The sequence below is a fragment of the Heteronotia binoei genome, chromosome 18 (genome assembly GCF_032191835.1).
Source record: "Heteronotia binoei isolate CCM8104 ecotype False Entrance Well chromosome 18, APGP_CSIRO_Hbin_v1, whole genome shotgun sequence".
NCBI classification, from domain to species: Eukaryota; Metazoa; Chordata; class Lepidosauria; order Squamata; family Gekkonidae; genus Heteronotia; species Heteronotia binoei.
The window spans coordinates 42,883,938-42,909,812 of NC_083240.1; the positions used below are offsets into that span (position 1 = coordinate 42,883,938).

Sequence of the window (25,875 nt, forward strand, 5' to 3'; positions counted from 1 at the left end):
GCAAGCTGGTTCTGGCCCACAGGCCAGACATTTGACACCCCTACTCTACAGTATACCATTGATTCTAGGTGACCTTCCCCACCCAAAAGTCCCCCATCCATAAACTCCACACCCAACCCTCCAAGAATTCCCCAGAGTGGAGTTGGCAACTCTACTTTTTAAAAAAAAAATACATACTAGTTTCTTTATAATTGTAGCTTAACTTGAATCTGGCTTTGGTGAAGGACTAAAAATGCTCTGCAGAAACAAACTGGGATTCTACACCAGGATTTAAGCAGGGTAAGACTCGCAGTTACCAAACAAGAAATGGCCCACTGTGAGAAGGAGTGGGGGGGGGGGGGTTGGATTTATATCCTGCCCTTTACTGGGAGTCTCAGAGCAGTTTACAATCTCCTTCCCCTTGCCACAGGTGCCTTAATCTGGGTGTTACAGCCAACTGGAGTTAAATCAACCAGGCAGGCTTCAATAATAGTTCTGCACACAAGGACAGAGGAGGAAACTGGCATGTGAGCCTGTGAGCCTGAGAATCAAACAGGCTCTTGGCTGATCCCAGGGTTGCCAACATGCAGGTGGGGGCTGGAGAGCTCCCAAAATTACAACTGACCTCCAGATGATACAGTTCAGTCTCCCTGGAGGAAACGGCTGCTTTGGAGGGTGGGCTGAATGGCATTACACCCCAATGAAGTCCCTCCACTCCCCAACCCCACACTCTCCAGGTTCCACCCCCTAAATCTCCAGGAATTTCCCAAACAGGAGTTGACAACCCTACCCAAAGAAACTTGAATGTCTTCATGATAATGTGAACTGAGCTTCAGTCAAACAGTACCATAAATGAGGAAGAAAGTAATAAGAGCAGCAGGAACAATTTAAGCACATTGTCTTAACAAGGGCTTTTTTTGAGCTGGAACGCAGTTCCGGCTGGCTTGGCACCAGGGGGGTGTGGCCTAATATGCAAATGAGTCCCTGCTGGGCTTTTCCTACAAAAAAGCCCTGTGTGAAACAGTGGTGATGTCAGGGGTTGTGGCCTAATATGCAAATGAGTTCCTGCTGGGATTTTTCTACAAAAAAAAGTCCTAGTCTTAACCAGGCCTCAGATTCAGTGGGAACCCTAGTCTTACCTGAAGAAGCAGCAGTTCCTTCTCCACAGACTGCCTGTCTTCCTCCTAACACCACCTTCACGTGGTCATGTGCCTGGGACCATGTGGAAAAACGGAAGCCAGAGCTGCTTCATGAAATGTGCCCCCCCCCCCAATATGGTATTAACACAATCCCCATCCTCTAAAAACATGTTATACCTCCTGTAATTTACATTTTAAAAATAATTCACTCTCCCCATTTACTCAAAGGAAAATCTGCCACTGGCACACAGCATATTAATCTAAACAAGTGTTTCATCCTCGAAAATAATCACATCGGTGGGCTTTTTTATTACAAATCTGCCAGACATAACAATGCTTTATTTGCTAAAAATGCCCCCCTTTTCTGTGCAATGGAATTATAGAGGAGAAAAAAAATAGGGTTTATGTAACAAATCACTTCACATGATTACCAGGATGAGGAGTGCAAGGAGGGCAAAAAACCTAGTGCAAATTCACCAGGACAGCAATTTGCCAGTAATTGGGAAAGCCATTTTCGATCCTGGTAATACAGGTAGCCCAACATAAAAGAAGGGTCTGAACCAGGCTGGTCCTGGGGACTTGTAATGCTCTGTCAGTCACAGCCATGCGCCTTCCCTACCAACAGCCTGCCCCTCATTCACTACTGCAAAATCTCGACCTGCAGTTTGGTGTAGTGATTAAGTGCATGGACTCTTACCAGGGAGAACCGGGTTTGATTCCCCACTCCTCTACTTGCAGCTGCTGGAATGGCCTTGGGTCAGCCATAGCTCTTGCAGGAGTTGTCCTTGAAAAGGCAGCTGCTGTAAGAGCTGTCTCAGTCCCACCTACCTCACAGGGTGTCTGTTCGGGGGGGGGGGGATGATAAAGGAGATTGTGACTGCTCTGAGATTCAGAGTATAGGGTGAGATATAAATCCAATATCTTCTTTTTCTACTTTCCATCTTCAGCACTGGGGTTGCCAGGTGTGGGTTGGGAACTACCTGGAGGTTTTAGGGATGGTGCCTGGAGAGGACAGGGTTTGGGGAGGGACCTCAGCAGGGTATAATGCTGTAGAATCAACCCTCCAAAGCAGCCATTTTCTCCAGGGGAACTGATCTTTGTAATCTGGAGATCGGTTGTACAAGTAGGAGATCTCCAGGCCCCAAATGGAAGTTGACAAGTCTATTCAGGGCTTGCGAGCAAACAGCACACTCCTAACAAGGTCAGAAAGCGCTGCTTGGATCCAATGATTATAATTTCCCAAGTCATGCCAGGCAGAGATCACACTGGGTCAGCTGGACCCTCCAAATCCTCAGGGGCTCCTGGCAGCTGCCTGGTTGTGTCAATCTAGCTGGTGTCAATCTAGACCAGGGGTGGCCAAACTTGCTTAACATAAGAGCCACATAGAATAAATGTCAGATGTTTGAGAGCCACAAGTAAGGAAGGCAAATAAGGTGGGCGAGGGAGGAAGGAGGGAAAGGTGGAAAGAAAGCAACTTTAACTTTAAATACGTTCTCCAAGCTGCCAGCTGGCTTGGCTTGGAGAAGTGATTCAAAGAAACAAATGCTGGCAGGGTGGTGGGGGATTCAAGAGCCACACAATATGTGTGAAAGAGCTACATGTGGCTCACAAGCCACAGTTTAGCCACCTCTGATCTAGGCAATGGTGCAAACAGAGAACCACGGGGCTCTTAATTTGGTTGTATCAGTCTGGAGCCTCTCCACACTTCCAACATGGAAGGATTTATCCTTTTTTTAAACACACCTTTCCCCAACGTCTTTCCCTTGCCATGTTAATGCTTTATTCTATCGCTGCCTGTCCCGCATTGGTCTTGTCAGCCACCAGCGAGCCTGCAGCAGACGTGGACTACTGCACCTTTCTTAAATCTTCATCCACGAAGTCAAGCCGAGAGAGAGAGAGAGAGAGAGAGAGAGAGAGAGAGAGAGAGAGAGAGAGAGAGAGAGGGCTATGTTCTGAAACACCTGCTATGCTACTCGAAACCGAAAGTATTTGGGTCCTCTGGCAGTGTCTTCCTCCCAAGGTCATGGCTACCTGTTAAGAGTGTTTTGCTAACGAATTTTATAGTGTGAGAATGTCTGCTTGTAACAACTTACTATCTCGCGCCAGAAAGTTAGGCGTGCATGTAATGGCTAACTGCTTCCCTATATATATTCACTCACTTGCACCCCACCTTAATTTCATCACTGGCTTTGTTAGTGGTACTAGCCTGTTTTACAATAAACACTAATCCTGATGAAATACTGTTATTACTGAAGAGAGTCGTAGACCTGACATCCAGTACTGCATTCCCATTGCATCTTTCTACGGAGACTCACAGAGTCCCTCCGAATGTCCCTGCATTCTTCTGCATTCTTCTGCTTTTTCTAGAAAAAGCCCAGCAGGAACCGGAAAAAAATGGGTAAAAAAAAATTCCAGATCCGAATACTTTACCAATGTTGGGTTTTTTCAGGAATCCTAATTTTTTTTTTTAAGGTCCAATAGACTCAAACTGGAAAAAAGAGGGGGGGGACTGCACACCCCTAGTTCATGTGAAGCAAAGGAGACGGCCAAGAAGTCAGGTCAGTGCCCCACAAGGACTGTGTGAACAGAGCCAAGATCCCAGGGGATGGCTGGGAAGACGGTGATGCAGCAGCACTGCTGAAGTTTAATAGGTCTGGGACTGGCCAGTGCCTCAATGGGAAATCTCTTGAGCACCCTCATGTGCACCACTTTGAGTTCCGTGATGGGAAAAGATGGGATATACATGAATAGATGCAGCAGCACTTATAAACATATTGCAACCCCGAGGACTGGGCAGAAAATAAATCCACATAGAGGCACTTACCGTTTGTTGCAGTGAAGATCGTAAATAGGCGTTTTGAACTGTATGGATTTGACCATTTCTCCGGTCCGCAAAGAGTGGAGGTCCACGCAGCAGTATGGGGGGCTGGTGCTGCAAAAGATCACAGAAACAAGACTTCATCTACTGCAAACTTGGAGGATAACATTTCCTACAGGAATACAGAAAAAAGCATGTCATATGGGAGGGGAAATACACAGAATCCAGGCTTCTAAGAATCCCAGCATCCACCTGTAAAAAAAATACACCAACTTCTACCTTTTAAGATGAGCCCAAAAGTATGCAGTAAGGGCAGAAGCCAGAGGGGTTATGATTTACAGTGAGCCTACAAGGACTACAGTGGGACTAGCAAGGCTGGAACATATTACTTGCAATCAGGCCTCAGATTCAGCAGGAGCACCTGTGAGGAGCACAGCTCCTGAACCTTTCAGATGGCCCCCCTCCTCCTCCCCCCTACCTTGACCATTGAATAGTAGGTGCAGCTGCATAACAATTCCTGGATTAGGAGAGCAGGCACCCAGCCAACCACCAGGGGCTTTGTCACACCCCCAGCAGCCCTCATTAACCCCTGGAGAAGCCTGCACCACCCTTTCTCCACTTCTTATGTGATTTTGGCCGGAGGGTGGCTTGCTGGCCTTTTGACTGGGGGGGATGGGGCCCAGTAGAGTAAGGCTTGCTTGGGCTGGCTGGATCTCTAGCGAGCCCAAACAGGTCTCACTCGCCCAGGGCTCTCCTTTCTTGCATTGAGTTGCTTTTGGCTGGAGGAAGGGCAGCGTATCCTAATGAGTTATGCTAATGAGCTTCACCACCTATTTTTCTACAAAACTACCCCTGCTTATAATAGTAAAAAATGGAGTAAGTTATGCAAAGTAAGACAGACCATATATATTTGCTTGATTTGCAAAATATATACACTGTCACTGGATTCAGTTCCTGGTTGCACAGAACTTTAAGTTTTTGCACAGCAAGGATATTTAATCCTGGTTACAGTGGTTTACTTAAAGTTGTTTAGAAATTCTGAATTTCTGATAATGGAATTCAGCAAACTGCAGGGCCCACTGAATGGTCTGGCAGCACCTTGAGCATTGCTGAAGCGAAACAAGAGTGGGTTGATATTATTATACTTCTAGTCTGCCAAGTTTGGCTTTCAAAGCAGCTGAAATCAAAATCTGCGACAAGAGGCACGTGTCAAGAGGAAGCAGGGGAATGTATGGCATTGTCTGCTGGAGCCTGGCCACAGGTGCTTTGGCCCACATTCCAGGCTCTTCCTTCCAGAGGGAAAAGGCAGAAGGAGCTGCAAGAAGCACACAAAGGCTGACCACTGACAAAGATGCCAAGCTGTAGAGGCAGCCCTTCCACCCATCTGCGAATTCTGGCCCCTGGCAGTTCGGCCCAGGATCCATCAGGCAACCCTGAAGGATGATAAAATGCTGGCTTCGCGGTAATAAACTGCTTGCACCTGTTCATTGCAGAAAAACAATTACTGTTTTATGGGCTAGCTGCAGTTTCCCAGGTGTGGCAACCTGCAAAGCTGCAGACAGCTAGCCTGGAAGAAGCAAACTGCACAGGGTTGGGTTGCCAACGGAGCTCAGTTCCCATAGAGAAAATGGATGCTTCAGAAGGTGGACTCTTGGGGATTATATCCTAGTGAGGTCCCTCCAATCCCCAAATCCCACCCTCCCCAGGCTTCACCCCAAATCTCCAGTAATTGGCAAGCCTACCTCAGTGGTATTCTTCCAGGGCAGAAGGACTATTTCCTCTAGAGGTGCCATGCATGCAAAGAGGCAACACCAGCAGCAAAGATTCAATCCCCTTGACCGCTGCGAGTCTTATACAAGTGTCTTAAGGGTAATAAATAAATACATGCTACAAAATGCTAATATAGAATAGTTTTCAAGTTGACTAGGATCATGCCCCAGCCTAAAGTGGGTCACAACAGTAATACCTTTATTTTTTCAGTACAGGATCCTTCAGACATAAAATCAACTGTTTTCTCTTCCCTTCAGTTCAAAACCAAACCTTTCCGCCTCCCCCTGCCCCACAAACCAGGCAATTTAGGTTAAAAACAAAAAAAGATGGACAGACTAGCTTACAAAGACTGGAGGTTTTCACCAAAGAACATCTGGATTTTGGACATCCTTATCATATGTCATCCATGTCCAGCAAAATGCACTGCTCGATTTAGAAACTGTGGCTGAAGCCAGAAATTATGGAAACGGTGGCACTGAAAGCAGCAGTCCCATGTCTCCTCTCCCTGGTACTGGAGAGGCAATGTGGCACAGTGGTTAGAATGTCACGCGAGATTGTGGGGGACCCAGGTTCGTATTTCTAGTCTGCTATGTAAAAAAATCTTGCTATATGGTCTTAGATCAGTCACACACCTCCAGCCTAACCTACCTCACAAGGTTGCTGTGAGGATAAAATGCTGGCAAGGGGAATGATGTAAGCCGCTCTGAATCCCCACTGGGTTGAAATGCAGGGCACAAACGAAGTCAATAAAATTATTGTAGTAAATAATGCACCTTTATTCATCTGCAAGATTATCCTTAAAAAAAAAAAAAGGATTCAAAATCAAATTAAAAGGTAAAGGTAATCCCCTGTGCAAGCACCAGTCATTTCTGACTTTGGGGTGACGTCGCATCACGACGTTTTCAGGGCAGACTTTTTATGGGGCGGTTTGCCATTGCCTTCCCCAGTCATTTACACTTCCCCCCGCCCCCCAGCGAGCTGGGTACTCATTTGACCGACCTCAGAAGGATGGAAGGCTGAGTCAACCCGGAGCCGGCTACCTGAACCCAGCTTCCGCCAGGATCAAACTCAGGTCATGAGCAGAGGGCTTGGACTGCAGTACTGCAACTTACCACTCTGCGCCATGGGGCTCCTTCAAAGTCAAATTACAGCGGTTTTTAAAAAAGCAACAGAGCAGAATATATATCACTGTGAAGGGGTTGCCACCTGCAGGGTGCCACCTGTAGCCACTATTACAATTGATCTTTAGATGACCAGGATCAGTTCCTCTGGTGGAAATGGCTGCTTTGGAAGGTGGACTTTAGGGCATTAAAATCCACTGAGGATCCTCCCTTCCCACATACTCCACCCTCTCCAAGCTCCACCTCCCAAAAAAAAATCTCCGGGTATTTCCCAATCCAGACCTGGCAACCCTACTGGGAACAAGCAGTGTGCATTGTCGCATGTATTGCCCTGCTCTCACTGTATTGTTTTCTACTAACTTTTTACCACTTAATAAGAGCCAGTTTGGAGTAGTGGTTAAGTGTGCGGACTCTTATCTGGGAGAACCGGGTTTGATTCCCCACTCCTCCACTTGCACCTGCTGGAATGGCCTTGGGTCAGCCATAGCTCTGGCAGAGGTTGTCCTTGAAAGGGCAGCTGCTGTGAGAGCCCTCTCAGCCCCACCCACCTCACAGGGTGTCTGTTGTGGGGTGAGAAGATATGGGAGATTGTAAGCCGCTCTGAGTTTCTGATTCAGAGAGAGGGGCGGGGTATAAATCGGCAGTCGTCTTCTTCAAGAAGTCCACGACTTTTTGCTTGTTACAGAGCTCTCTCATCCTAGTCCTATTATGTTGCTTATTAGATGTCTCCTTCTATTGACTGGATTGATACACAGGGTAACCTGCCTTGAGTCTCATTGAGAAAGGTGGACTATAAACATTAATAATAAATTTTTAAAAAATCAAAACCTACTTAATAGTACAGACTAAAACAACCTCATAACAGAAGCCTTTATTATCAGAGCCAGTTTGGTGTTGTGGTTAAGTGCACGGACCCTTATCCGGGAGAACCAGTTTTGATTCCCCACTCCTCCACTTGCAGCTGCTGGAATAGTCTTGGGCCAGCCATAGCTATCGCAGGAGTTGTCCTTGAAAGGGCAGCTGCTGTAAAAGCTCACTCAGCCCTACCTACCTCACAGGGTGTCTGTTGTGGGGCGGGGAGAAGGTAGAGGAGATTGTGACCGCTCTGAAACTCTGGGATTCAGAGTATAGGGCAGGATATAAATCCAATACCTTCTTCTATCTTCTTTATGTACCAAAAGGGCCATTGAGATCCCGCTGTTGTCCAGCACTGTCCTTCCACTACTCATGCGTCACCTTGGGGGGGGGACTCTACAGCTGTCAGGTGCTGACTTTGTCTGCTTTCATGAGGGCACTGTTTGCATGAGGGCACTGAGAGACACAGTCCTGAGGACATGAAGATCCTAGTCCAGCAAGGACTTTATAAATCACAAGGAGCAACTTCAGTTGAAGCTAGCACCAAATGGGCAGTCAATGCAATGCCATTTAACACTGCTGTAATATGAGAAGGAGTCCTCTGGCGCAGAGTGGTAAGTTGCAGTATTGCAGTCTGAGCTCAGGACCTGAGTTCAATCCCGGCGGAAGCTGGATTCAGGTAGCCGGCTCGAGGTTGACTCAGCCTTCCATCCTTCCGAGGAGGGTCAAATGAGTACCCAGCTTGCTGGGGGGGGGGGAGGATAGATGACTGGGGAAGGCAATGGCAAACCACCCCAAAAAAGTCTGCCGTGAAAACATGATGCAACGTCACCCCAGAGTCAGAAACGATGGATACTTGCACAGGGGACTACCTTTACTTTTAATATGAAAAGAACGGTGACTAACTTCAAGCCACTAAATGAGCTGCAGCGTTTCTTAGTAGCTTGGGTTTTGGGATCATCTTCAAGAGCAGCCCTGTGTTGAGTGTACTACTGCAGTACAGCCTTAGCATGGATCAGAGTGGCCAGGTTAGCCTAGTTAAGATGGGAGGCCAGTTTCCACACCACCTGGAGAGAATGGAATGTGTTTTTTGGTGCTACATTAATCTGTCTTCGCATTGGAAGAGAAGGATTTAACAGCTCTCCCAAACTCTTAACATAGCCAGCCAACCAGTATGACCTCCATCTTGTCTGGATTTGCAAGGACTTGATCTTCTTGTGACTGAGTAGATCTTCTTGTGATTGAGTACCCTTCTGCCCCTAAAATGGCAACTCATGAAATGGCTGAAGGGCGGGAGGGTAGAAGAAATGCAACATCACGTCACAGGTTTTAATTTTCTAGACATTCTTGGAGGGGTGGGGTCGAAAAGGAGACATAGGGTTGCTATTTCAGCTGGTCCCACGAAGTCTCCCTAACATCTAGTTTTGGCCTCAGTGTTTTGACACATGAACGGCTGGATGTTGGGTGGCCGAGGATCTTGAGATTTCGCTGCAAAACACACACATCGCTGGGATGGATATCCCTATCTTAACGGACAAACAGCTGAACGCACAGCTGCTCGAGACGCCAAAGTACAAAGAACCCACAGTCGTTTTAACAAACTCCTTATTTACTTTAACAACAAAAAAAGAAATCATACGCAGCACGTGCCACTTTTATCATTTTAATATAAATAAGGTTCCCCAGCTGTTCCTTCAGAAAAAAGCAGCTTTCTTTCAACAAAGAATAGGACGCAGCCCAAGAGGCTAAGAGGAGAGGAGCAGGCGCCATCTTGCAGAAAAGGCAGAGAGCAGCTTTCATCTGGCAGGTCATTCCTGCCGTAACTCCACCCCCTCCCCAAAGAGGACACTGAAAGGCTGGCTGTTCCAGGACCAGAGCACAGGGAGTTGCACAAAATGGGCCAGCTGTGTAAGCACTGATCAAGAATTCATTTTTAAAAATATATAGTAAGGAAAGAGGTGTTCAACTGTGGCCATGTTTATAGAAACAGCTGTTGGGGTGATAAAATGGTATAGCTGGACTACTTCAGACTGCATAGGTGGGACTGCATGGCTTGGATGCTTCTCCCACATATTAAAATAAAAGATCCAAATGGAATGTCTCCTTCCACACAGACCAAATTCAAAGACAGACCACATTCACAAATGATACTCAAAAGCAGAGCTTTCTTTGAGTAGGAATACACAGGAAGGTGGCTCTGGCTGGCTTGGCGTCAGGGTGTGTGGCCTAATATGCAAATGAGTTCCTGCTGGATTTTTCCCCCCTACAAAAAAGCCCCGTGTGAAACAATGGTGATGTCAGGGGGTGTGGCCTAATATGTACATAAGTTCCTGCTGGGCTTTTTCTACCAAGAAAGCCCTGTTCAGAAACAATTTTTGGCCTTTTCTCCTCCTGGTAGTGAGTACATGTGGGGAAAAAAGGCCGTTCTAAATATGGTTGCACTGATGGTTCCTAACTGATTGATGGACACACACAAGGGGGCTGATTTATAACTGTACTCCCAGCGTCCAGCTCTTTACAACACATGTGCAACTTCAGGGGAGTTGAAGCCTAGGCCACCCCCTTGATATGAATATCTTTTTCACAGGGAAACATTCAACCTGAAAATCCATGTACTATCTCTCTGAAGGAGTCCATGGTCCCCCTCCTCTGCTGCTTATGTGAAAAGTACCTGTGTGACTTTCATTTGTTTACTTACAGCATTTAGCCCACTAACATACTGACAGTGTGGCGCAGCTGTGGCACTGGAGAGAGCTGGGTTCAAATCCCCAATGATCCATCCTTCCTAATCAAAGTTTCAATTGCTGGTTTTTTAATGTTTTGGACATATTCTGACTCTGTTTTTAATTGTTTTAATGATGCATGTTTGGGAGAGAAGGGTTAGTTTTAATGGTTTCTAAAATGTAATTTTATTTTAAATGTGATTTTATTTTCTATGTTCAAAATTGTTAGCCCCCTTGGTCCTTGTAAAGGCAGAAAGTCAGATATAAATGTTGTGAATAAAATAATAATACAATCATGAAGTGCCCTGAGTAACCTTTGACCAGCCATTAACTCTCAGTCTAACCTACCTCAGAACGTTGCTGTGAGGTTAAAAAGGAAGAGAAATGAACATATGAACATGAACATATGAAGCTGCCTTATACTGAATCAGACCCTTCGTCCATCAAAGTCAGTATTGTCTTCTCAGACTGGCAGCTGCTCTCCAGGGTCTCAAGCTGTGGTTTTTCACACCTATTTGCCTGGACCCTTTTTTGGAGATGCCGGGGATTGAACCTGGGACCTTCTGCTTCCCAAGCAGATAATCTACCACTGAGCCACCGTCCCTCCCCAAATGAAGATGTGTGTGATCTGTATTTTTTTTTTTTTTTGAAAGAGGATAAGATACAAAAGAGGCAGTCAGATTAAACATTCTCAGTGCAATCCTATCCCTCTCACCCAAAAATAATTATTGGAGAAGTTGCTGGGCAAATGTGGTACATTTAAAGCCTGGCATCCTATCAGCTGAATTCCTTTTGTAATAATAATTTACCTGAATTGTTAAAATGGACCTTATCCCCCAAATCTCCAGATCTTTTATGTATTTTAAGAACATAAGAGAAGCCATGTTGGATCAGGCCAACGGCCCATCCAGTCCAACATTCTGTGTCACATAAGAACATAAGAGAAGCCCTGTTGGATCAGGCCAACGGCCCATCCAGTCCAACATTCTGTGTCACATAAGAACATAAGAGAAGCCATGTTGGATCAGGCCAACGGCCCATCCAGTCCAACATTCTGTGTCACACAGTGGCCAAAAAACACCCCCAGGTGCCATCAGGCAGACCATCAGTGGGGCCAGGACACTAGAAGCCCTCCCACTGTGCCCCCCCCCAAAGCACCAAGAACACACAGCATCACTTGCCCCAGACAGAGAGTTCCAACAATACACTGTGGCTAATAGCCACTGATGAACCTCTTGGTATTGCTACATAGTCTAAAGATGACACCCCTGCCCCAAGGGGCATACCCTCTAAAGTTTGACAATCAGGAGAAAAGTTCCCAGGGGTTAAGGTACAAAAGCTTACTGCCTCCTTATTTTTCCAACAACCATCTAAGGTCTGAACTACATGAGGCACTTTTCCGTGAGTTGGGTCAGGGTTAGTGGCATGCTAGTGGCATGGAGGGAGAAGGGAATTCAGCCTCTCCGCCATCCCACCTGACTGAACTAACACAGCCCCAAGAGGATGCGCTTGCCCCACAGTGGGGCTACATGTGAAGGCAGCAAAACAGTCGGAAGAAATGCACTCTGCTAGTTGTACTTGAATGGTTGGTGAATGAGTGCATACACGATACCTTTTACGATATTGAGCAAAGTTGTCTAGTGGGATGGTGCAAAGAAGTGGAGGGAGACCAAGAAAACTTCCCAAAGCAAACTCTAACAAAAGTGCATACATAGAAAATGGAACCCTTGTAAAACCTAATGCAAATTGTGAGGTGCTTAAAAATACATGTGCCAATTATAGGCATGTGCTATAAAATCTAATATTTTTGCTAGGAAAAGGAAGCAAACAGAAGTATAGTGTCCACATTATACAAAGTGAAGGTATTGCTTTGCTCTGACAGCAATGCGGATTCTGCGGACTTAGGCAGATCATGAGAGGGAGGGCAGGAAAGGCTCCAGCTCTGCTAAGTTCTCGTGGCCCCTTCTTACAAGCCCAGGAAAAAGCCAGTCGTCACTTTGGGGTCATGAAGCAATTTTCTCCAGGAAAGTTTAGCCAGGGATCCTGGAGGGGGTTTTTTTTGCCATCTTCTGGGCATGGAGCAGGAGTCACTGGATGTGTGTGTGTGGGGGGGGGGGGGAGTAGTTGTGAATTTCCTGCATTGTCAAGGGGGTTGGACTAGATGGCCTGAGAGGTCCCTTCTAACTCTATGATCATATACAATTTGTTGTTCTGGCCCTGCACTGACCAATCTACACAATACATGCGACCTGCCAGCATGGGAAGGAAGTCCCAAGTCCCCCTTGCACTACAATCCTAACCTAATTCAGGCCCTGGAACACTTGGAAAGATTAGTGCTCCAAACTCAAGTTGGCTCAGGGACTCCAACCGACAGCTAAATTTTCCCTGCGCAGAATGTGCTGGGCTCCTCTTTCACTTCTGTCAGGAAAAAAATGCCTGCCTTGGAAGGCGAACTCTGCGGCATTCTGCTGTGCTGGGGCTCTTCCCCTCACCTGACCCCACCCTCTCCAAGCTCCACCCCCAAATCTCCAGGAATTTCCCAAGCCAGAATTGTCAACCCTACACTGAATGTGTGTTGTGCCCTCATAATCCTAGAACTGCTTCTGGCATGTATCAGAGAGCCATGCATCTCTGGTGCTCAGCATCTTGCTTGGTTTTATAGACAGTCCAAAATGAGAGTGAAAAGAATCATCCCAAATGAGGGTCAGCGACTGCGCAGGGAGGCTGTGGAGTGTTAATCACGCAGCAAACCCCATTGCACGGTTGATTCAATCAGCTGCAACATTTGAAATTGGCCAGTCTCCACCAGCCAGACAGGAAACCATACAGCTACACAGCAATCTGGCGCTTGGAGACAGCTGCCCGTCTGCGTTGCCATGAGGACACTGGGAAACCATGGAGCTGGGATGTACTTGAAAAAGGCTAATGACAAAAGACTGTTACTAGACAGAAGACCAGTTGGTTCCACGTGGTCAGAACCTCATCATCTGGCTCTAAAGATCCCGGACAAGAAAGTTTTGTTTTGTTTAAGGGCTTTTAAAAATACAAATGTGAGAAAACACCTGAAAATAGCATTGACAAACCTAGGGTACAATCCAAAGTTAAGCGCTTCAAAGCCCCAGGCAAGAAAAGTAGAGGCTTTGAGTCTTTTCCACTGAAAGTGATGCACTTAGTTTTGCTTGAGCACCTTTTCAGAGTAGGATGTACATACTCCTGAGTTCAATAAATGTGTGACTGCTCCTTTCTGGGACTTAGAGCTTTCTACTCAATATAGAGCTGTTATGCTGTTACTAGGGGTTGCCAGGTCTACTTATCCAGCCAGTGGGGCTGGGGGTGGGAGAGAGCCTTCCGGGAGTGGGAAGGGTGGGGCAGCATATCATTGCAATGACATCATGCAGAAGTGACATCATCATGTCTTGTGACATGATGATGTCACTTCTGCATGACGTCACTGAGCATCTATTCTGGCAGAATGGAACTTGTACACGCTAGCATTTGATTCCAATGGCCTCTGGTTCCCAGGAATATTACAAGCTTCCTGCCCCACAAATCACTGCCATTATGCCTGTCTGCCTGTCCCACCTATACTAATTGGACATAAACCATCTTCTAGAGTTGTAACAGGTTGGATTGCTAGCGTTACAGTAAACTTGGTAACACTGAAAACACCAACCTCTTTAATAATATATTGTTAAATACATTATAGTATATTATTTGTTGCTAGAAGTATTTACACTTGAACAAAAACATTCACGAAAATGTTGTCTATGTTGTATATGTCTAAGAGTGATTGTGTGTTTTTTTCAGTGCTCTGAAGACCTCTGACTTTTTGTGTTGTCCATTCAGAATGAACGGAATGCTTTGTGAAATGATGGTTTTCGTACTTCAAAAGAGAAACATTTCAGAGGAGGGTTTTTTTTTCAAGCGCTCCGGAAAATTTCCCAATTTTTCCATTGGAGAAACTGGAAGTCCCCAGACTTCTTCACATTACATAATTTGAATGTGAAAAACCTTGCCTCAAGAACCCTCTTACTTCACAGGAAATTTCTTTTAGTGCTCCCCCTAGCCCCACATTTCCGTTCTTTTGTCAGAAAAATTGGAAAAGACTCAGAATGAAACCCTCCCCCAAAAAAGTTCCCATTTTTCCTCCAGGCGTTCACATCTCCTGTGCTAGAAGGAGCCCATGAGAGTTGCTGCTCCATTTCCCAGCCAAAACCAGCAGATTCTCCCAGAAGCTCCTACAATATTGGGGGGCTTTGAGATGATCAGCTGTGGGCTAATCATGCCCAACAGTGTGAGGGCTTCTAGTGTCCTGGCCCCGCTGATGGACCTCCTGATGGCACCTGGGTTTTGTTTTTTGTTTTTGGCCACTGTGTGACACAGAGTGTTGGACTGGATGGGCCATTGGCCTGATCCAACATGGCTTCTCTTATGTCCTTATGTGACACAGAGTGTTGGACTGGATGGGCCATTGGCTTGATCCAACATGGCTTCTCTTATGTTCTTAAGCATCTCAATCCCAGGCACCAGCCCTGAAACATACGCACAGTTTTGTTCAGAGCAATGCATTCTATTGCAGATAATGCGTAACAGAGAAGAGGGGGCTAAGTACAAGGTTGCTGGCCAGTATACAATGTAGGTTCCTATTTTCGTATATGAAATGACAGAGGGAATGCATGGCATACACACGTCCATCGCTGTTGCTATCTGTGTCATGTGGGCACTATTTCCCACTGAAGTGTAAAGGGCAAGCTGGCATTCCAGCCACAGCCAGCTTCATTTAAAAAAACAACAACATGTGACCTGCTTTCCACTCCAGTGAGATAAGTCACATGCCATCAGATACCCATCATCTCATCACATTTTGCATTACTTAATATACACAGATACAATTTTTTTGTTTTAATATGGACTAAGAGATTATAAAATATATTCATATATATTGGATTTTCATATCCCCTCAAAGAGCTTCATCCTAAATCCATGATATTCTCCCTTCCCCCCCCTCCTCGTCCCCCCCTTTTCTAGGGTTGAATTTGCATTGTGAGTTCCAAATTAGCCAAATGTTAAGCAAAATGACGCCATTCCACAGATGGCTGATGGGAGCGGGATCAAAGGTGAGGCATAATCCAGGAAATAAAGATTAATTTCCCTCACTGCCGCCCAATTTTCATTATGACCAGGGGTAGCCATCTCAACAAGCAAAACGAGGGGTTTTCCCCAGAAGTGCCACGATGTCTAATCCAGCCTCGTAGATAGACTTTGCAGCACAAGGTCCTAAAAGATCAACACCCACAGGAAAAGAATCAAATATATGATAGAACCAAATCTGAACAGGTCATTGACAGACCTGAAGTTAAAATGTCAAATAAATGTCAGCTGCTATTGCCCCAAAGCAAACAAGTACATTGCTTGAACTATTGCACCAGCACCTATTGATGTTGATGTTTTAATAATTGTTTTTGTTTTATGTTTTATTGCTGTCTCATTTAGTTTGGTCATTGTTTGAACCCAACCTGTGAGCCGCCCTGAGCCTGCCTTTGGGGGGGAGGGCGGCGTATAAATTAAATTAAATAAACAAATAAATAAATTGTGCACAGAAGCTGGCAAAAGGCTGGCTATTCAGCCATATAGAGGGAGAGCAAGGTGGGTTTTACTCAGGCATTGAATTCAGCGGGAGCTCAGAGCTCCTGAACCTTTCTGACGGTTCCCCCTCCTCCTCCCCACCTACCTACCTTGTCCACTGAATAGTAGGTGCAGCTGCATAACCATTCCTGGATGAGTTCTACCCCACCCCACACACAACAGACACCCTGCGACATAGGTGGGGTTGAGAGGGCTCTCTCAGAAGCTGCCCTTTCAAGGACAACCTCTGCCAGAGCTATGGCTGACCCAAGACCATTCCAGCAGGTGCAAGTGGAGGAGAGGGGAATCAAACCCAGTTCTCCCAGATAAGAGTCCGCACACTTAACCACTACACCAAACTGGCTCTCAAACTGCCCTGACGTGCTAGTTTTCAATCAGCAGTGACATGCAGACATCAGCATATGGTCCTTCCTCTGCATTCTGATTGCCTCTCACCCCCGCAAAGCAAAGAAACAAAACATTTGAATTGGCAAATACATTAAATTCTAATGCAAGTTTTGCGTCTCAGAATGAAGGCACATAACGACATGCATATGCTCAAAAGGGGAAATTTAGCTAGGTCAGGAAGTTTCACTCATGTCTCCTGAGAACGAGAGAGAGTGAGCCTGCGGTTGACAGTGGAATGGGATACCCTGTTCAGTTGCGCTACACAGACCCTTAGAGGGCGAAGGCAGGAGTTCCAGGAAAATGGAACCAGCAGCCAGCCAATCAAATAAAGGATTACAGTTCATTCTGTAAATAAATTTGCCACCATAACAGAGAGACTAAAGGAACGCAGGGAAGAAACCTGTACTTACATTCTAGACGGGATTATAAAAAAAAAGAGGCCACCAAACAAACAAGGCTGCATTCTGCACACCAAGAGAGGCAACCACACAGGCCACATGGTTTAATAGAAAGTTGTGGGGTTGCTGAAAAGTTTGCAGCACTAAAAGCTGGCTCCAGCCCACCCCATAAGACTCCCATCAGCAGCCAAACTTTGACCAAGCAAGCAGAGAAGGCGAAACAGCCATTCTGCAGAGCCACTTAAAGATGTTAAAAGACCCAGCTGGCCTGGGTCTTAGATGGCCTGCCAACGAGCAGGAGCTGCAAATCAAATTTAAAAAAACAAAAAAAAAATTGCTTCTTATGCTGAGTTTCAGCACAATTTTTAAAGACCATTATTTCTGTCAGGGACATTTGAGAAACGCATTCAGAAGACTAGGAAAGTTAATACAGATTCCTGCTGGGCGATTCCAGTATAAATTTTTTTGCATTTGTTCCCTTCTAAGTGAAGGGTGAGAAACAAAGAGGTGACAGTTTAAAAAATAATGATCCCTTTTCCTTCAGACCACGGCAACAATGAGGCAATAAGAACATTAGATCATTCTGACACCTTAGATGAGCTGCATTCAAACATGCTGCCTTTCCACACGGGTGGAACACCATCAGGTCTTTCACAGAACAGAACCATTCTGCACTGCAAAGGATTTTGGGGCATGCTCTTCTACAGGCATATAGGATTCAGCCAGGCAGTGGGCAATCTTTCTTCCAGAGATTTGCTTATCATTACCAATACTCCTTCTAAGCTACGGAGTCTTGTGAGCAAAAATTCTACTTTGTGAGCTATTTGTCCAGCGTTGGGGTCCCCACCCCTTTTCCTGGACCTCCTGGCTGGGAGGCCGGGTTCAATAGCACACCCCGACGTGGAAGATGCTACTGACACCAGCCGTCCCACCAAGACTTCAAGCGCCTCGACCCCACCCTGTGGGTTCCCCGCGCATAATCCCCCCTCAGCCGACGCAAGACGAAACACCTGCGCTCTGCTGGGATTGGTTGGGGGCAAGGGTGGAGGTAGCGGGGATGGGGATTTAGTCAAGGGTTACACGAGCTACCGGGGAGGATGAGCCTGAGACTTACCACGAGGCTGCTACCCAAAGAGACAGAGAAGGGAGCAGTGGTAAGGCCTGGGAGGGGGTGGCAAAGGACTACGGGTGCAGTAAACCCCCTTTCCACCTCCATTGTGAGGCAGTGCCAGACCCATTGACAGATCCCCCGCCCTAGAGCTGGAGCTGGAGCCGGCGCCCTCACCTCCAGCCGACATAGATCCCCGTTCCCCGGACACTATTGGCATTAAAGTTGTGAGCTACTGCATAAATTTGTGTGCTCTGGAGCCATTTTTCCTGAGCTAAGACAAAAATGTGTGAGCCAGAAGCTAAAAAACTGTGAGCTAGCTCAGACTAACTCAGCTTAGAGGGAACACTGATCATCACTAATATTCCATCTAAGAAAGGTTTTCCAAGGAATCGCTTTATTCCATGGAACTTGTTGGGTTTTTTGGGGGGGGGAGGCGGAGGGAACCATTGGTATAGATTATACAGTGTATTGTGGGATGTGCTTTATGGGACAGAAGAGGCAGAAAATGGAGAGGGAACATGGGAAGTATACCGTCCAAGATCCAAATTGATACACAGATGCTTCTTCAAGATAGGTAGTCATGTTAATCTTTCTGTAGCAGTAGAAAAGAGTAAGAGTTCAGTTGCACCTTAAAGACTAACAAAATTTGAGGCGGGGAGGAGCTTCCATGAGTCACTGCTCACTTCTTCAGGTACAGAATGTGAGTCCATCTGGAGTGATTTCAGGTGCTGAATTATATTAGCAGGCAAATGACAACAGCAGACGAGATTGGATTAGGTGTGATATGCGGAAGGGTAGCTGGCATGGAGAAATCAGCACTGGTAATGAGACGGGAAACCTAGGTCTTTATTAAGTTCAGATGGATGCATCTTGAGATTCATATCAGCTGCAATTCAGCAGTCTCTCTTTCTAATCTCCCTTTGAAATTCCTTTGTAAGAGAACTGCTACTCTCAAGTCAGGAACAGAATGTCCTGGAAGATGCTCCTTGTAACTGATGTAACAACCTTGAGGTGGAACCGTCTGCCCAGGAAATTGGAGAGCCCAGATATCTGCAGGAGCACCCCTTAAGAACTTGCTGGCAAAACTAGTGAGTTGTAGGAGAATTTTTTTTTTTATTTCTTATTATAAAATATATAATAATCCTCCCTTCTATATTACTGTTATATTACCTATTTGTAATAGCGAGCACACAGAAATGGCGAAAATATGCAGTACGTAGAATGAAGCAATGCTGAAATTAATAATTCAGTTGAAAAAAAGATTAGTTACAAAACTGGAAATATAAAATGTTGAATATAAATGTATCCCAACAGAAGTAAGTTTTACAGTATTTTATAAACAATGACCCAAAAAACTTTCAATGAAATGTAATATTCAATGTTATATTTTCTATTTCATATATTTTGTTATATGTAATCACTTTTTCATAGAATCATAGAGTTGGAAGGGACCTCCACAGGGTCATCGGGTCCAACCCCGTGCGCAATGCAGGAAATTCACAAATACCTCCACCATCCCACTCCCCCAGTGACTCTTGCTCCGTGCCCACAAGATGGCAAAAAAACTCTCCAGGATCCCTGGATAAATTGGCCTGGAGAAAATTGCTTCCTGGCCCCGAAGTTGCCATCCGTATTTCCCTGGGTATGTAAGAGCGGGCCATGAGAACGAAGCACTGACACATTTCTTGCCCTCCCTCTCATGATCTGCCTAAATTCACAGAACCAGCATTATACACATGCGCGCGCACACACATACAGGGCTTTTTTTGTAGCAGTAACTCCTTTGCATACTAGGCCACACACCCCTGATATAGCCAAACCTCTTGGAGCTTACAGTAGGCCCTGTAAGCTCTTGGAGGATTGGCTACATCAGGGAGGTATGGCCTAATATGCAAAGGAGTTTCTGCTACAAAAAAGCCCTGACACACACACACACATATTCTATATATAATCATTTTTCCCTGTTTTTTTCTTTTTATTATCCCTTTGGTTTCCAAAAATTAAAAATAATATAAAACTTGCTGGAGAAACAGAAGAAACTGTCAGATCTTTTCTACCTGCTGGTCTGGCACTGCACTGGAAATCAGCAGTAGCGAATAGCGTTGGCTTGGCTTTTTAAGAAGCACAAGGGACTATTGCCGGGAAAGTGAGTCCAAAAGAACTTTGATGCACATGCATTTTGCTTGGGACCCTAACCAATTCCCTCCCTCATAAAATGACATACTCAGGCTTATATTTAAATTGCTCACAGATATGAGAAGACAATGCTTCCATTCTTGCAAAGGGGGGAGGGGAGTACCCTAATTAGCTTTTTTTAACCCATCAGCTATACTTCACTACTCCAGTTTTCAAGAATGTGCTTTCTCTTGGGGAGAGGGATTAGGAACAAAGGACTGCAACAGAAAAGGAGAGGGAAAACCCTGATGGTGCCAGCAGAATTCTGAATTCTGGAAGAATTCAGGGGAGGGACGGTGGCTCAGTGGTAGAGCATCTGCTTGGTAAGCAAAAGGTCCCAGGTTCAAACCCCGGCATCTCCAACTAAAAAGGGTCCAGGCAAATAGGTATGGAAAACCTCAGCTTGAGACCCTGGAGAGCCACTGCCAGTGAGTAGACAATACTGACTTTGATGGACCGAGGGTCTGATTCAGTATAAGGCAGCTTCATATATGTTCATATGTTTGCAGTGCTTGGGACACAAGCCTTGGTATTTATATCTTGCTGGCAGTGTTCCCTGTAAGCTGTGCTCGTGACTCCACTCAGCAACAATCTGGAGCCACGCAGGGTCTTGCACTGCCCACTGCCCATATAACTACAACAGTTATATTCTGCCCAGGATGTGAACTGCTCTGCTCAGTAGGGGGGACATTGCCTGCTGGTCCTAAATAGTGACTCTTAGCTTCCCTAAGTACTTTCAGCCACCCTTACACCAACCCTGTAATCTCAGTACTGCAGGCAGTGGGGCATGTGGAACTAAGAGACAATGGCTTGCATAAATCCATCCAGTATAATGGTGGATTAGATTTGAGCCTCAGGTCATGTTGCCTCACAATGCACACACTATTAACTACTAACTGTAACCAACAGAGAGATGCTGGAGGACAGATTAGAGTGAAGGCAAAAACTAGATTTAACATGACTGCCACACACCTCACAAATCAACACAAGATACACATCCAAATGGAAGACTACTGAATAACATAGCTTGACGTTGTCCAACAAAGTTTTGTTCAAAGTATAAACTTCTGTGAACAAGCACACTTCTTCAGATACAGTGAAACAGAATTTTCAACTATTACATATAGAGGGGGGGGGCTAGTTGCCAGGAAGGGCTAATTAGAATCCACATGCGTAAGTGGGCGATGATAACTGAAATTGAATTAAGGTGGTTGGTAAGATATATGAATGGCAGGAAATACAAGAGTTGACAAACAGATGTAAGAATGAAGTTTGGGTCCAGTGGCACCTTCAAAACCAGCAAAATTCAATTCTGGGTACAAGCAAGAACTGAGAGATTTAGCATGTGTCCTTCAGATCCACTTAAACATTTCCTCATATAGGTGGGGAGGGTTAGTTGTGAATAATACAGCTTTTGCTGAATAGTTCCATTGTGGTCTGCCAAAGGCTGATAAAATTACAAATATCAAATGCCCAAGCAGTATCTAGTCAGTGGCTATGAGTGTTGCGATTACAGATAGAGGAGATCTGAATGCAAAACCCAACCCACGCAAGCTGTGCAGTTCTAGGGAAGTCAATTTTCGCCAAACCCACCTTTATGGTTTGGTGTGATGTTAAAATGGAATATATGCAAGTGTGTAACACCATGAGCTCCTCAAGAAGGATGGATTTCCAATGTGGACAGATATTTTCTGATGATTTACCCACCCCAAGTTTCTGAAAGAGAGTAAGACCCAAACATAAAAGAAATCTAAAACACCATTCCAGGTAACACTTTAATACCTTACAAGCTGCTGGACAACCTGAAAAAGGAGAGCTACTTTAGTAATATATTACCAAGACTGGAATACTTGTTGACAGTAAAGGAACAAAAAGAAGCCAGTTTCTCTTTGGCTGTTCTCGAATGTGGCCAGAATTATCTAAAGTCAAAAAAGTTGTATAGCCATATTGGTCTATGCAACATCCAAAAACAAGAACAAAACCTGTGTAATGCTCGTTCCAAATTAGCACCTGACTCTGTGCAACCTTTCGTGCTCACCAGAGGTCTTCGTCAAGCTTGATATACAAAATTTTACAAGACGGAAGACTGGATATTACAAAATTTTAAAAGAAGAACAATTTTGTAACAGCAACCCTGACAAAGAGATCTGGTGAGCTCCAAAGCCTGCACAGAGTTTTGTGTTAATTTAATTGGTTGAGGGTGGCCTGGAGATGCCCTAGAATTAAAACTGATCTCCAGAAGACAGAAGTCAGTTCCCCTGAAGGAAACGGTTGCCTAGGAGGGTGGACTCTATGACACTATACCCACTAGCTTCAGGGTGATTGTAGGAATTCAAGGGCCAAAATTGAAAGGCATGGGAATATCCTGGCCCAGGTGAGACACATACCCCATGTTATTTGCAATTGAAACTAAGGATCTCTGTTTGCGGCAGGCTTAACTCATCAGAAAATAGCCCAGGCAAGCCTGATCTCATCAGGTCTTGAAAGCTAAGCAGGGTCAACTGTGGTTGAATGGGAGACTATCCTTGAAATACCCAGTTGAGAGGACAAGGGCAGGCTCTATTCAGCCACCTCTCTGAATATTCTGCAGGCCCCCAGTAGGCATCAGTCACCAGAAGTCAACATGACATCCAGGTGCAAACACACAATAACACAGACACACAATATACAAAATACAAAAAAAAAAAAAAGAAATAAAATAATACTACCAGTTTGAAAACTGGCCACCCACTCCAGAATGACAAGGGACTTGCAGTGCCAAAAATGAAGGTACTTAAAACACCCTGGATCAGGTTATCTTCATAACAGGCAACATGTAATAAGAGAGCTCTTAAGCGACCTGTCATGTCTCGGCCGAGAAGAAGGATTACAGAAACATGAAGTCAACCTAGAATTCATGTTGCCGCCTATTTTTTGGAAGAAATACCTTACAGTCTACAAGTGCTATCTGACAACATCACCCATCAGAGAAGAAAAGTTGGCAACTGGATTTTGTGCTGGATATTCAAAGTGTGGAGTGATGACTGCAGGATACACTAATTGCAAGAGCATGGGACTGTAACTTTAAGACCTTTGATAAGAGTTTTTGTTTCAAATGCAATGATATGAATGATGTATGTAATATATGAGAAGCATAATATGCTCTTTTGATGTGTTCTATGAATATAATAGAATCTGGTTTGCAAAGGAATTTAAGTGGTCTTTAAGACTTTTCCATCAGCAATTTGTGTTGTTCAACCCAACTGGAGACTGGCAACCCTAGGATGAGAAGACCAAGACTTAAAAATAAACGGGTGAGGTGACGTGGAAAAATTAGGTGGAGGGAGAAATTAATGAGAAAAGACTGGGGGAAAAAGAGAAAATTAAGGAAAACTGAGGGCAAGGCTGTTTTGTCTTGCTGCAACACACTAACTAGCCGACAGTCAAGCTGAATTTTACTCTGCTCAGACTTTCCTGAGCCCCTGGTGGCTCCAGCCGGAGCTGCATCAAAAGGGAAATGGCTGGAAAGGCATTTTGTCTGGATACAGCAGGGCACTGGCTTCAGGGGCCCTCCGGCTGACTTGCCTCCCCCAGTCCCCCCACCAGCAGCCCTGACTATACCCTGCAGAGGTCCCTCTCCAAACCCCACCCTCTTCGGGCTCCACCCCCGCCCAAAATGTAAGGATTCCCCAACTCAGAGCTGGCAACACTTAAAAGACACTCCACAGATTTTAGTCTTGCTTTCAGTTACCTGGCCAACCTTGCCACAGACTGCTAATTTGATACATAAGGCCATTAGTTACCTGCTGTTATGACATTCTGGGGAAATGAGCACTGTTATCGTGTGCGAACTCACAATTCTGCCCACGTTGCAGCCATTCGTGTATTTTTTTTTTTATAATCCTCACTTTGGGGATGGCTCACGGACCAAGACAAGCTGGAACCTGACAACGCATTGCAAAGTATTTCGCTGTTGTTGTTTAACCTTGCACAACAGAGCCCCGTGAAAAGGAAGGCAGGGGGAAAAGATAGCGCCGGAATCAAAAGCAAACAGGGAGAGAAAGAACGAGGCTCTCCAGAACGTCACGTTGATTTACAACAGCTCTTCCAAGGGCAGACAAAAACACACAGATGCAAACAATTACACTATTTTTGTAGGCAACAAGTGAGGTGGGTGGTAACTGAGAAAAAATTTCAAGGGGGAAAAAACCCTAACCCTGTCACAATATTCCAGGGGTTTCCTTCCCCCCCTCCCCATTTCCCCCTTAAGTAACCCTCATCACACAACAAAACGCTGGCCACATCAGAGACTTTCCAGGGCCTGAAGGGCCGCTTTGATTCCAGACTGCTCCAGGCATTAGCTAGGACGTAATTAGGGTAAAAAGTTCAACCACAGTTCCATGTCTACAGAGCTGCCAGAAATAAGATTTCCTCCCATTCGCCTGTTTCTACTGTATCCTACAACCCCTCCCCACACACACACCACTGGACAAAACCCATATTGAAAACACATTTATCTTGGTGGAATCTGTTCTTTTCCTAATAAATTTGATAGCGTTTACATTAGTGAAGAGTGCAGAGTGGGGGTTTTTAAAAGCTGTCCCTGGACCAGTGTGACAGCCCCTCCCAGGGTTCCACCCCCCCCCCTTGGCTCCCTATGAACCTCCCTTCCCAAAAAACCAAGAGCAAGCAGTGGGTGGGTTCATCTGGCTAGCAGGGAAGCATCTGATGGACTTGTGCCTTCAGTTCTCCGCTGCGGATGGAGAAACCAGGCAACTCAGCGTGGGGCAGCGGAGTTCGGCTCACAGACTGTGACTGATGCTTCAGGACCACCTCTCCCCATATGAGCCCCGAAGACGGCTGCGATCTGCCAATCAACATCTTCTGGCCATCCCTGGCTCAAAGGACATCCGACTTGCCTCGACCAGGGCTTCTTCAGCCCTGGTCCTGATCTGGTGGAATCAGCTCCCCATGGAGATCCAGGCCCTACTGGATTTGCTTCCATTCCGTAGGGTCTGTAAGACAGAGCTATTCCACCAGGCTTTTGGCAGAGGCAAGCGGACGTCTTTTCATCCGACTGTCTATACCATCTACCGTCCTCCTCCACTACGGGCCGAAAACTATGTCTGTAAATTGTGCCCAAGTTATGTTCTTTTAATTGTATATTATTTTCTTGCTGTATTTTAACTGTTTTCTTATGACTGTAATCCACCGTGAGCCCACATGGGAAAGGGCGGAATATAAATCCGCCAAATACATAAATTAAAAAAAAACACCTCCCAGCACAAATCTCTGGAGTGGTCTGCCTTGTTTCCACCGTCCAGAATTCTACACCAAAAGTCTCATCAGGTTGGAATCTAAAATTACATCCTTGGTGTATTTCTGATTAGCATAAATGGTAAGAAGAATGTGCAAAACTTAAACTTTCATGAACATTTCGGGGTTATCAGAAAATGAAATTTCCACAAAATGCCAGCTGGTTCAAACTGGCCGCTCTTCATTCTTTCTGTCCCTGTGCCGGTGGGCCAGAGGAGGGAGCTGCTGGGCATTTCTCTGTGGAGCTCTAGCACCACCACTGTGGAAGACCAGAGCGTGGTATTGCAACTCTCAATTCAGTCATGTGACCCCCAAATGCCAATAGGGATCCACCATGCTCTGGAAAGCTACTGACTCTGGCCTGGGCCCTCAGTCTGAGCAACACAACACCACAGAAGAAACTGAGCCCTCAGACTGCCAGTCTTTACATACTTGCTCAGCTGGCTAGCTTCTTGATT

The 25,875-nt window shown here is 45.5% G+C and overlaps 1 protein-coding gene across 5 annotated transcripts in view; it reads right to left on the reverse strand.

The window, feature by feature from the left end:
* Window positions 1-25,875, reverse strand: part of BCAS3 (BCAS3 microtubule associated cell migration factor) — an 831,824-nt gene that overhangs the window by 733,529 nt on the left and 72,420 nt on the right. For all 5 annotated transcript variants that reach the window (XM_060259085.1, XM_060259086.1, XM_060259088.1 and 2 more), the window contains exon 7: window positions 3,943-4,050. In XM_060259085.1, coding sequence (XP_060115068.1) covers window positions 3,943-4,050 — 108 coding nt within the window. The remainder of the gene's footprint in view (window positions 1-3,942; window positions 4,051-25,875) is intronic.